This window comes from Ipomoea triloba, chromosome 15, assembly GCF_003576645.1.
Source record: "Ipomoea triloba cultivar NCNSP0323 chromosome 15, ASM357664v1".
In the NCBI taxonomy this organism is placed as follows: Eukaryota; Viridiplantae; Streptophyta; class Magnoliopsida; order Solanales; family Convolvulaceae; genus Ipomoea; species Ipomoea triloba.
In genome coordinates this window covers 13,035,692-13,048,899 of record NC_044930.1, presented here as the reverse complement: position 1 = coordinate 13,048,899, position 13,208 = coordinate 13,035,692, and the positions used below count along the sequence as shown (strand labels likewise).

General features: G+C 42.6%; 1 protein-coding gene across 1 annotated transcript; it reads left to right on the top strand.

Moving 5' to 3' along the window:
* Positions 1-2,713: 2,713 nt before the first annotated feature.
* LOC116005715 lies at positions 2,714-3,845 on the top strand. Its single transcript, XM_031245956.1, has 2 exons — positions 2,714-3,554; positions 3,703-3,845. The coding sequence occupies exons 1-2, from the start codon at positions 2,714-2,716 to the stop codon at positions 3,843-3,845; spliced, it is 984 nt and encodes a 327-aa protein (XP_031101816.1).
* Positions 3,846-13,208: the final 9,363 nt, after the last annotated feature.

Sequence of the window (13,208 nt, the reverse complement as noted above, 5' to 3'; positions counted from 1 at the left end):
GCATTCAATTAACCGATAGGTCAATCAAACAACCCAAGGGAGTTGTTGAGGATGTGCTAGTTAGGGTTGATAAGTTCATCTTTCCCGTAGACTTTGTCATTATTGACATGGACCCCGATCATGAGGTGCCACTAATTCTAGGTAGGCCATTTTTGGCAACCGCTCGTGCCCTCATCGATGTGGGGAGCGGGAAGCTTGTCCTTAGAGTGGGTGATGAATGCGCAACCTTCGATGTTTCAAAGTTGACCAAATATCCTATGACCACGGATGATACGTGCTATTTTGTGGGCATCTTCCACGAGCATTTTGAGTCCGTTTATCCCAATCTTATGGGAAAAACGGGAAATAACGCTTATTTGAAGTTGTTGTGTGATGATAATGATAATGGTCTCGAACCTTTTGTTTTTGATGAGAATGCCTTGTCTAGTGAGAATGATAATGGTTTTCATGATGCCTTGCATGATACTCTTGATGTTGATGATGTGAATGATAATGATGGCTTATGTGATTTGAATGATATTGAGTTTGTGAATTTCTTTGACGATTGTATTGATGATGCTTTATATGTTCATGAAATTCTTGGAGAAGTTGAGGAGGAAAGGGAGGAATGTGAAAGGGATGATTTGTTAAGTTGTGAGAAAGAAGTAGGGAAAGAAAGTATAATTGAAGAGAAACAAATGAAAAGTGAGCTTAAAGCTTTGCCGGATAGTCTCCAATATGTCTTTCTAGGAGAAGACTCGACTTTACCGGTAGTAATCTCCTCAAAATTAGATGGAAATCAACAAGACAAGCTTGTGAACTTGTTAGGAAAATATAAAGGAGCAATAGGTTGGAAATTACAAGACTTGAAGGGAATAAGTCCTAGCATGTGCACACATAAAATCTTGCTAGAGGAAAATGTTAAGCCCGTAGCTCAACCCCAACGAAGATTAAACCCCAACATGGCCGAAGTGGTCAAGAATGAAGTGATTAGGCTTATGGATCTAGGCATGATCTACCCTATATCGGATAGTGCTTGGGTGAGTCCTACTCACGTAGTGCCTAAGAAAGGGGGGATAACGGTAGTAAAGAATGATAAAGATGAATTAATACCTACACGTAGTGTAACGGGGTGGCGGGTTTGCATAGACTATAGAAGATTAAATGATGCCACTAGGAAAGATCACTTCCCATTGCCCTTTATTGATCAAATGGTTGAAAAGGTAAGAGGGCACGCTTATTATTGCTTTTTAGATGGTATGAGCGGTTATTTTCAAATACCCGTAGCGTTAGAGGATCAAGAGAAAACCACATTCACTTGTCCTATGGGTACCTTCGCCTACCGGCGCATGCCTTTCGGTTTGTGCAATGCGCCGGCGACTTTCATGAGGTGCATGCTAGCAATTTTTGAGGAGTATATAGGCGAGTTCATGGAGGTGTTCATGGACGATTTCACAATTTGGGGAGAAACCTATGATGAGTGCTTAAGTAATCTAGAGAAAGTCCTCAAGCGTTGTTTAGAAGTGAACCTAGCACTTAGTTGGGAAAAGTGCTACTATATGGTAGAGGAGGGCATCGTGTTGGGTCATAAGGTATCAAATAAAGGGATAGAGGTAGACAAAGCCAAAACGTCCGTGATTGACACCCTACCACCTCCAAACTCCGTAACTAGTTTAAGAAGCTTTCTGGGTCACGTCGGTTTTTACCGACGTTTCATCAAGGACTTTTCCAAAATAGCTAGACCTTTAACCAAGCTTCTAGAAAAAGACATAGAGTTTGAGTTCGGAGATGAATGCCTAGTTGCTTTTAATACCCTCAAAGAAAAGTTAGTGAGTGCTCCTATTTTAGTTGGACCAAATTGGGAATTGGCCTTTGAGATGATGTGTGATGCTAGCGGTTATTCGGTAGGGGTAGTGTTAGGGCAAAGAAAGGAGAAACATTTTCAACCTATAGCCTTTGCAAGCAAAACCCTCGATAAAACCCAACAAAATTACACTACCACAAAAAAAGAGTTGCTAGCGGTGATCTTTGGACTTGATAAGTTTAGATCCTATCTTCTTTTGTCAAAGGTAATAGTTTACACGGATCATGCGGCTCTTAGGTATTTGATGTCTAAGACCGAAGCTAAACCAAGATTGATAAGATGGGTCCTTCTACTTCAAGAGTTCGATATTGAGATCAAAGATAAAAGAGGGAAAGAAAATGAGGCGGCGGATCATCTCTCCCGAATTGAGAATCCTAACTTAGGAGAAAAGAGTGCTACAATAGCGGAACTTTTTCCGGAGGAAAGGTTGTTTAAAGTGGATGAGGTGCCGTGGTATGCGGACATTGCCAACTATATCGTAGGAGGAGTTATTCCGAGTTACTTTGACGTGCACCAAAGGAGAAAATTTATAGTGGAGAGTAGACACTATTTTTGGGATAATCCCTACTTTTTCCGAGTATGCGCGGACCAAGTTATTAGGAGATGTGTAGCGGGGCAAGAGGGATTGGAAATTATGGGTCATTGTCATGCTGGACCGACCGGAGGTCACTACTCGAGCAATAGAACCGCTAGGAAAGTTCTTGAAGCGGGTTTCTATTGGCCCACGTTGTTTAGAGATGCTCAAATTTGTGTTTCAAATTGCGATAGGTGTCAAAGAGTTGGAAACATCACCGCAAGAAATGAGATGCCTCAAACATACATCTTGGCATGTGAGGTTTTCGACATCTGGGGCATTGATTTCGTGGGACCATGAGTGCAAAAGGATTCAAGTATATCTTAGTTGCAATAGACTATTTGTCGAAATGGGTGGAGGCGCAAGCCTTGAGGAACAACGATGCGAGGAGTGTTATCGGGTTTCTTAAGAAGTTGTTCACTAGATTTGGAGTACCAAGAGTTTTAATTAGTGATCGTGGAACGCATTTTAGGAATTCATCTATGGAAAAGATTTTGGCCAAGTACGGAGTCCAACATAGGGGGGGAGTACCATACCACCCCCAAACGAGTGGTCAAGTAGAAAATGCCAACCGGGATATTAAGGCAATCTTAGAAAAGACGGTTGGAATTCACCGTAAAGATTGGCCCGATCGGTTAGATGATGCGCTATGGGCGTTTAGAACGGCCTATAAAACTCCAATCGGAACCACCCCTTTTAGATTAGTCTACGGGAAAGCATGCCACCTACCGGTGGAGATAGAGCATAAGGCGTATTGGGCAATAAAGAAACTAAATAGTGATATGGACCTAGCCGGTCGACAAAGATTGTGGCAATTAGATGAATTGGAAGAGTGGAGGTTGATGTCATATGAGAATTCACGGGCTTGTAAAGAGCGAACTAAGCTATATCATGATAAGCATATCAAAAAGGGCAAAGAATTCAAAGAAGGAAACCAAGTCCTCTTTTTCAATTCGAGGCTAAAGCTTTTTCCGGGAAAACTAAAGTCAAGATGGTCCGATCCATTTACCGTTACCAAGGTTTTTCCGTATGGAACCATTCAAATCGCACATCCGGAAAAGGGTGAATTTAAGGTTAATGGTCACCAAGTCAAAAAGTACTTTGGAGGAATGGAAACACGCGAGGTGAACATCTTGCGTTTGATTCAAATCGAAGATTAAAGCTTACCAAGACGTCGGGCTAAAGACGTTAAAAGTGGCGCTTTTCGGGAGGCAACCCAAGCTATTTTTACTTTTACCTGCTTTATTTTTCATATTTTACCTTTAGTTTTAGTATGTTTTTGCAGGACCACAACAGGTGAAGTCAAAAAGACCGAAGAAGAACGAGAAAAATTCAAATTTGGCAAAAATCCGAACCTGGAAGCCAGACCGGACGCGCGTCCGGTCCGCGTCCAGGGGTCCCAGATCGAAGGTTCAGAGAGCTGTCTGATGGACGCCCGGGCGGACGCACGCATCCGACCCGCGTCCATTAGAAGCCGAAGCAGGTTCAGAGACCGCAAAATCGGACGCAGGTCGGCGACGCGTCCGACCCGCGTCCGATGCTACGGCAATTCCAGAAACAGAAAAGAAAATGCGGACGCGCGTCCGACGGGATAGACTGGGCAGATCTGCGGACGAAAGTGAGGGTTTTAAACCAAATTCTTCCCTTTCTTCTTCATTCTAACGGACGAACAACACCCCAAAAATTCCCAAGTAAGTTCTTTCAAGCTCCCAAGCTATTCCAAGGCAAATTTTCAAGCTTTCATCTTTGTACAACCCTTCTACAACAAGATTCAAGGTATGTGCATCTTCTTCAAACCTATTTTTAAGCTTTCACCATTGTTATGAACTTGAATTTGGGATTTCTTGCTTTGTCTATTGCATTGCTTATTTGTTGTTAGAATGTGAATCTTTAAGTTGTAATGAGCATGCTTATGAGTTTTTAATTGCAATTTGTATGGTTACACATGAACTTGAATGTTGCAAAAGCTTGAAACCCTACTTTAATGGTGGAAAAATTTGGGTTTGTTACTTTGTGCTTTATTGTTGAAATTGATGAATAATACATGAAATTGGATGCTAGATAGGAGTATGTATGGAACTACATTGTGAAATTTGTCAATGCAATTTGCTCAATTGAAAATTATGGTTCACTAGTTACATGAAATTGGGGATTTTTGAATTTTGACAATAAATTGTTGAGACATGATGGAACTAGCATTGTATTTTGATGTATGATGGATATAGAATTATTTTGTTGATACATGATGAAAGAATTGACTACATTGTGTCTATTTGAGATTGAAAAATTGCTTAAAATTTTGAAATTTGGGGAATTTTTGAATTATGTTGAGAATGATATATGCATGAATGATTAGAAGCTATATGTGGATGCATGCTACCTCGTTTAATGTCCCAAGTGAATGACACATGTAGTATTGATATGCCTAAATGAGTATACTTTCCTCTTGTCTAGCAAACTCTATTTGAAAAAAAAAATGGTCAAGTGTGATATTGGTGTTATATGTTTTGCCTTGATATAGATAGTCAATCAAACGTGAAGCAAAAATGTTTCAAAATAGCAATGTGATCTTGAAAGTGTTAAGATTGCTTACTTGAGCTAATAATGTTTTGAGTTGCTATAGTTGCTTGATTGATTACCTAATTCCTAAGAATTGACTATGTTAGGACTCACATGCTTTATTTTTTTATAGATGCCTCCAAAGACGAGAAGTAAGGAAAGGGCCAAGAAAAGCAAACATGATCGAGAAGGATCAAGTAGTGGGGCTAGGCAAGGCGTAAGTGACCTCGTAGCTCCCGGAGGCCATGGTTTGCCACACCTAAATGCTAAACAATGGGAAAGAGTAGAGGAACTTCAAGAGAGAGGTGTCTCAGGGGGGTTTTACTTCGACTACGCATTGCTCGACGCATACGGGTGTCGGGAAGAGGTGGAAAGGATGATGTCGAGGCAGTATTGGGAGCGTCTCTTCAGCTGGAGGGACGACACATATGAACCCGTAGTGCATGAGTTCATTGCAACCTTCGAGCCCTTACCCTCAAACCACTACTGCACCCCGTCCATGAAATTCAATCTATTCGGGCGAGGATATCAGTTGTCGATAATTCAATTGGGGGAGCGCCTCGGGCTGTACACCCACGAAGAGACTATGTCAAAAGAGTGGGGCAACCTCCCAACAGATTTTGACTCCGATGCTGCAGCGGAAGCCTACTGGGACCGAATCACTAATGGTCAGGGTGGAAGGTTCACCGGTGCTAAACAGAATACTTCAAAGATTGTCAGCCCGGCGCTCAAAATGATGAAGCTCTTACTCAATCTTACATTTGGAGGTAGGAACAAAAACCTCCATAAGGTATACAGATTTGACCTCTTCCACCTTTGGAGCCTAGAAATGAATGAACCGATACAAATGGCTTGCATGGTGCAACAAATGTTCCACTCTCAGAAAAACCCTAAGTGCCCGTACGTGTGGATAGGGCCGGTGGTCACAAGATTGTGCCACGGGCTGGGCCTACAAGGAGAGTTGGCACGAGAGAAAAGGATAGCCACTATGCAACCATTTAGTGATGCTCATCTCAGTAGGAGCTATGCCCGAAGGATTGGAGATGTGCCTAGACCTCCACGAGGGGAACCTCAGCAAGAGCAGGAACCAGTGGTCGAGGGGGGACAGGATGTGCCCCCGGAGTATGCAGACTACCCTCCAGTGCACGATTGGGCGTCCATGAGGGCTCTTCAGATTCAGTTGTACACTCATTCCATGGACACCTTCAACAGGAGGATGGATCTGCAGCATGAGGAGATGATGAGGCATAATGAGGCCATTGTGAGGCAAAACGAGGCCATTGAGAGGCAACATGAGGCGTATGTGAGACAAGAGGAAAGGCAGCAGCGACAGTTCCAAGCGATTGAGCAACTGCGCTTGTGGATGGAGCACCGATTCCCATCCCCTTCACAGGGTGGGGACGGGCCTTAGGGACGATTGCTTGGTGGAAAAATTCATGATATGATGTGGTCCAGCTAAAAACGCTAGGTACCCCGAGCGTGGGGTGCCGACTTTATTTTTCTTGCATTTCTTTTGGTATTCGGGTTGTTTAAATTTGAGTTTCATAACTTCTACCTTTACATTTGTTTTACTTAATGCATTTTGGATTATGTTGTTTGTTTCTAATTGCTTTTACATTTTAAGCATATGTTTTTACTTCTACTAATATCAAAAAGTCAAAAAAAAAATAGTTGTTAGTTTTGTCTTGAGCTTAAATCGACAGGGGAGGCACGAAGAACACACGAATAGACAAAGATTCGGGAAGAAACACACAAAACAAAGAAGAACTCAAGCTGGAAGTTGCAAACACAGGGCTGGACGCGCGGCGGACGCGCGCGTCCGCCCGGCGTCCAGCAGCACCCCGAAACAGAACTGGGCAGAACCTGAGAGCCTTCTGCTGGACGCGCCTCTGGACGCGCGTCCAGCATGGCGTCCGGTCGGCGGATTTAGATACACCAAGGGCTTTTCAGCTCTAATTCTCTTCTCCCACTCCAAGTTTTCTTCCCTAGCACTCCAAACTCTCAAAACATGATGAATGTAGGTAATCTCTCCACCTCTCCTCTCTCAAGTGTCTTTGGATCACCTCCCCCAAGTCCAAAGGTAATGTTCTTGAAATTCCTTCTTCTTCTACTTTGAAATGATGTTGAGTAGATTATTTTGATGTTCCTTGCTACCAAAGATCTTGCTTTAATCTTGTACTTTTCTAGCTTGAATTGATGTTGTATTGGTGTTATTATGCTTGATAATGGCTAGATCATACAAATCTCATGCATGTTTGCATTTTGCTAATGTTGCACATCAAGTGTTTGATAATATGTCACCAAGCTTGTATAGTGCAAATTTTGCTTGAAATTGGTCACACTTTGATTGGTGGTAATCTAACACTTGAAATTGATCTTTAGGGGATCCCAAGACCCGAAATGATGGTGCCTAGACACACCCTTGAAAGGGGTGAAACAAGTAGAGGGAACCATGATGACTCGCCAAGTGAAGAAGGGGAAGGGTATAACATGGAATACGCAAATAGGGGATTGATGCTTCAAGTCGAAGATCTCTTTAGGTTTCGACACTTCCGTGCAAAAGAGATAATAGAATGGTGTTTTGTAGATACCCCCACCCTAGAAGCCTTAGGGATCCGAAGGGAATACGAGAGGATTGCTACACAACCATTTTGGAGAGCAATATGTAGTTGGCGGGATGCAACCTACACCCCTATAGTTAGGGAGTTTGTAGCCACTTTGGAGGTAAATGAAGAAATCCGAGACCGCCGATTTCCAAGCATCAAATTCAAGTTGTTCAACAAGGAATACGATATTTCTTCCGATGCACTTGGGAATCTACTTGGGTTTTACACACTAGCGGACCAAGGCCAAGCATGGTATGACAACCTCGTTGAGGATTTTGAGAGTGAGCTCCAAGAGGATCTCTTTTGGTGGTCTATAGCTAGGCCGGGAGTTACTTGGCGAGCTTCATATACTAGTGCTAGATACATTAAGGTCCCGGAGTTGCTTATCTTGTGGCACATTGTGGCTAGATCTTGGTTGGGGAGAAGAACACGCAATGATAACATCACTAGGAGTGAACTTTTTATATTATGGAGCATGTACACCGAAACTCCGGTGCACATGGGGGAGCTATGCAAAAGGATCCTAAAGAGGCAAAGTTACGAGGATAGTGAAAATATATTCATTGGCCCATTTGTGAGTAGATTGGCCGAAGCCTTAGGATTTGGAGAGGCTCTCTCCCAAGAGGTGGTAACAACCACTATGAGGCCTATTGATATGGAGGAGTGTGTGCACCTTGGATTGAGGTTTAATGATACCATGGAGGAGACTAGAGAAAGAGAAAGAGAGTTATGGGACACTATTCGACGACTCGAAAACCGAGTAGACATACTCGATAGCCATGGAGAGGAACCTTTTGAGTTGAGAGAGTGGTCCAGTGCACCCCGATGATCGTGCTTGTTTAGTTGTAGTGGTTTTAGTTTTTAGCATTTATTTCTTTTATGCACGTTTTCTTTATTAGTTTCATATTTTGTTTGCACTATCGCTTTGATTTTACTTTTAATGATAGTTCTTGCTTGATTATCTCTCAACTTTAGCTAATCGAATGAGAATCTATGTGTTTGGAAGTTTGTGTTATGCAGGGATTTTCAAAAAAGAGAGAGATGATATGGCCACACTAATGTAGATCTTTAATGCCGTAGGGGAGTCTCTTTATCTCCCTTACCCTTTCTTTTACCTACACGCTTTTCTTCTAAAGTGTGGAAACCGGGTGTGATGGCATGACTCTTACATTAGATTGTTTTATATCATTCATACAAGCATGCTGTGTGACCCTTTAGCCCAAAGCACACTTCTAAAGTGTGGAAAGGGGCATTCTATGTTGAGACCTTTGTAGCTTTCCCACAATAGGCTTAGTGTGAACATCGGGGACGATGTTCATTTTTAAAGTGTGGAAAGGAAAGCACATTTGTGCTTGAAGGACTTTGATTTGCAAAAGCAATGCCTAGCTTAGAATAATGGACATGTTTGAAATAAATGCGATGCTTAATCTCTTTTGGAAAATGTGTGTTTTGATCGAGCATTTGTCTCTCAATTAGGACTATCCCGGGGAAGAAAATTCTTATACTCTTGTTTAAATTTGATGAATTGATTGCATGATTGTGTGATGTTCACCTCTCATTTAACCCGGACCATAGTCAAGGAGGTAACGAAGTGGGAGTGTGCACCTATCAAACCTAGTAATATAATGTTTACTAAGCCCGAAAATGAACCTAATTTTCTTTGTTTTTGCTCTCCCGAAGGTGTAGTGTGGGGTTGTGAAGGTGATGCTTTACTTTAAGTTGTTCAAAAGAGCCCAATGAGGCCAAAACCCCAAAAGAGCCCAATGTGGCCACCTTAGGATATGAAAAGACGAACCGTCTCGCTAGGGCAAGTTGGGGGGCAACCATCGCACTGTCTTCGAAAAAGCGTGGAGATCCACATGAAGTCGGTTGCCCCGATACGAGGTCTTGGGAGATGAGAAAATTGAAGAGAGCCATTCCGCTGAGATTCGGGCACCCATTACACCGTCTTCGAAAAAGCATGGATATCCATGTGAAGTCGGGTAGCCCGAAGAGGTTATCTTGGGGAATGAGAAAAGGAGAGATCTATCCCGTTGGGACCGGGCACCTATTGCACAGTTCTCGAAAAAGCATGGAGCTCCATGTGAGATCGGGTAGCCCGATGGTCGGTCTTGAGGGGTAGTAGATAACCGTTAAGCCTTTTTGTTTATCACGCTAGAATCTAGGGGGCTTGAAGTTACAAGGGTGGTCTAATAGGTTTGGTTTGTGCACATCGATCCCACTAGTTGGCTCGGCTAGTGGCCCGCTTTAAATGGTTGGTGAACCCGTCATTGGATTGCATGCTTGAATCGTATGATAATGATGATTAATCAAACGACTTTATTGTTGCAAAAAGGATTTTGTTCTTGGGATAGTCGTTATTGAGAATCAAAAGATTGTTTAAACACACATTTTCATGATAGCTTGAGAATTGTATTGATTTCAAGTGTGTGCATCATTCTTGAGGTTTAGCTTGCTTGCATGACAAAGTTGTGGCATCGTTTGCACTTAGGTTTTGCTTAATCAATGATAGCTTGCTTGAGGACAAGCAAGTTCTAAAGTGTGGAAACTTTGATAAGTGCAAAAGATGCCACGCTTGTAAGGTCGTTCTAGGGCCACGTTGCGCTTAATCGGTAGCTTTTATGCTTGTTTTGAACTCGAATTGCATTAATATGCTTGATATTGTCAATGGACCTTAGTCCACACTTGGTTAATCATTTTGTAGGTAAAACATTGTGCAAAAAGGTGGAAAAGGCATGGATTTCGAACATAGATTCACAAGCCAAAAGTGGGAAAAAGGGACACAGGGCACGGACGCGCATCGGACGCGCGTCCGCCCATGCGTCCAGAATTTTCCCCGCAGAAGTTCGCACAAGTAGAGCCGAAGTCTGCTGTGGACGCCCGCCGGACGAAGGACGGACGCCCGCGTCCGGATTTCAGCCCTCTGAAGTTGGTGCGCTCTGCTTCGGACGCACGGAGGACGAAGGACGGACACCTACGTCCAAATATCAGCTCTCTGAAGTTCACGAGCTCTGCTGAGGACGCGGGTCGGACGCCCACGTCCGATTTTCACCTCTCTGAAGTTTTGCAGCAGCGTAGCAGAAACCCCGCTGGACGCGCCTCGGACGCGCGTCCAGTCGGGCGTCCATCGCGAACTACTTTGGCGGGTTGCACGATTTAAATAGCGATTGGAGCAGTTTTGAGGAGGATCATCATTCATTTTCCATCTTAGCTCATCTTAGGAAAATTCTCTCTCTAGAATTAGGTTAAAATCATCTCCATTCCACACTCAATTTCCAATCAATTTTCATTTCCACTAGCTAGAATTAGAGAGATCTTCACTTCAACTTTGGATTGCTCAAGCTTATGTCAAGATTCCTACTACATTCAAGTAACATTTCCAATTTCTAGCTCTATAATTCAATTTCTAGCTTTTGATTTGTTTAGTTGTGTTGATCTTGAATTTTGTTTTTGATCTTGAATTGCACTTTAAATTTGATTCTAGTTTTCTTCCTTGTGATCAATTGCAATGATGATTTTGATTTTTAGAATGATTGGCTAAAACTCCTTGTGATTTGGATCAATTGAACTTGTATGTCTCTCTTGAATGCTAAATGTCTTGAATTATGGTTTGAATGATACTTAATGGATGCTTGATAGTGTTTGGAGTGTTTGTTTGTACTCTAGGACAATTTGGCCGGTTGTTTTAGGGAGTTAGGGTTAGAATCACCCACCTATGAGAGTAGGGAGTGAGTTAGACCTCTCCAATCACTTTTCCTTCCCACCTTTGAGAGAAGGGGGATTGGAAGACAAATTAAGCACATAAGGTGTTTGCTAAAATGCCTCTTTGAACTTAGGAGTTATGAGAGTAACCCTATTGTNTTAAACACACATTTTCATGATAGCTTGAGAATTGTATTGATTTCAAGTGTGTGCATCATTCTTGAGGTTTAGCTTGCTTGCATGACAAAGTTGTGGCATCGTTTGCACTTAGGTTTTGCTTAATCAATGATAGCTTGCTTGAGGACAAGCAAGTTCTAAAGTGTGGAAACTTTGATAAGTGCAAAAGATGCCACGCTTGTAAGGTCGTTCTAGGGCCACGTTGCGCTTAATCGGTAGCTTTTATGCTTGTTTTGAACTCGAATTGCATTAATATGCTTGATATTGTCAATGGACCTTAGTCCACACTTGGTTAATCATTTTGTAGGTAAAACATTGTGCAAAAAGGTGGAAAAGGCATGGATTTCGAACATAGATTCACAAGCCAAAAGTGGGAAAAAGGGACACAGGGCACGGACGCGCATCGGACGCGCGTCCGCCCATGCGTCCAGAATTTTCCCCGCAGAAGTTCGCACAAGTAGAGCCGAAGTCTGCTGTGGACGCCCGCCGGACGAAGGACGGACGCCCGCGTCCGGATTTCAGCCCTCTGAAGTTGGTGCGCTCTGCTTCGGACGCACGGAGGACGAAGGACGGACACCTACGTCCAAATATCAGCTCTCTGAAGTTCACGAGCTCTGCTGAGGACGCGGGTCGGACGCCCACGTCCGATTTTCACCTCTCTGAAGTTTTGCAGCAGCGTAGCAGAAACCCCGCTGGACGCGCCTCGGACGCGCGTCCAGTCGGGCGTCCATCGCGAACTACTTTGGCGGGTTGCACGATTTAAATAGCGATTGGAGCAGTTTTGAGGAGGATCATCATTCATTTTCCATCTTAGCTCATCTTAGGAAAATTCTCTCTCTAGAATTAGGTTAAAATCATCTCCATTCCACACTCAATTTCCAATCAATTTTCATTTCCACTAGCTAGAATTAGAGAGATCTTCACTTCAACTTTGGATTGCTCAAGCTTATGTCAAGATTCCTACTACATTCAAGTAACATTTCCAATTTCTAGCTCTATAATTCAATTTCTAGCTTTTGATTTGTTTAGTTGTGTTGATCTTGAATTTTGTTTTTGATCTTGAATTGCACTTTAAATTTGATTCTAGTTTTCTTCCTTGTGATCAATTGCAATGATGATTTTGATTTTTAGAATGATTGGCTAAAACTCCTTGTGATTTGGATCAATTGAACTTGTATGTCTCTCTTGAATGCTAAATGTCTTGAATTATGGTTTGAATGATACTTAATGGATGCTTGATAGTGTTTGGAGTGTTTGTTTGTACTCTAGGACAATTTGGCCGGTTGTTTTAGGGAGTTAGGGTTAGAATCACCCACCTATGAGAGTAGGGAGTGAGTTAGACCTCTCCAATCACTTTTCCTTCCCACCTTTGAGAGAAGGGGGATTGGAAGACAAATTAAGCACATAAGGTGTTTGCTAAAATGCCTCTTTGAACTTAGGAGTTATGAGAGTAACCCTATTAAATGCCTCTTTGAACTTAGGAGTTATGAGAGTAACCCTATTGTGAAGAAGAGAGTCCTTTGACCATGAGAATGGCTTAGGTGTTTGTGATTTTGTCTCAAGTACATCCCTTAAGTGTTGCCACACCGTAAACCTCTAGGAAATCAAGAGCTTACGTACTTGCTAGATTGATCCGAATCCTCTTCCACATAGATTGTTTCTTACTCATTTACCTTAGTTTGCTTACCATAGCATGCCTTACACACCTACCTTTTTAGGATTAGCTTTCGAAAATTAGGCACCCTTG

Coding starts and splice junctions, on each gene's coding strand:
- LOC116005715 (XM_031245956.1), top strand. CDS start 2,714: ATGAGTGCAAAAGGATTCAAGTATATCTTAGTTGCAATAGACTATTTG. Junction 3,555..3,702: donor ACGCGAGGTGAACATCTTGC/GTTTGATTCAAA, acceptor ATGTTTTTGCAG/GACCACAACAGGTGAAGTCA.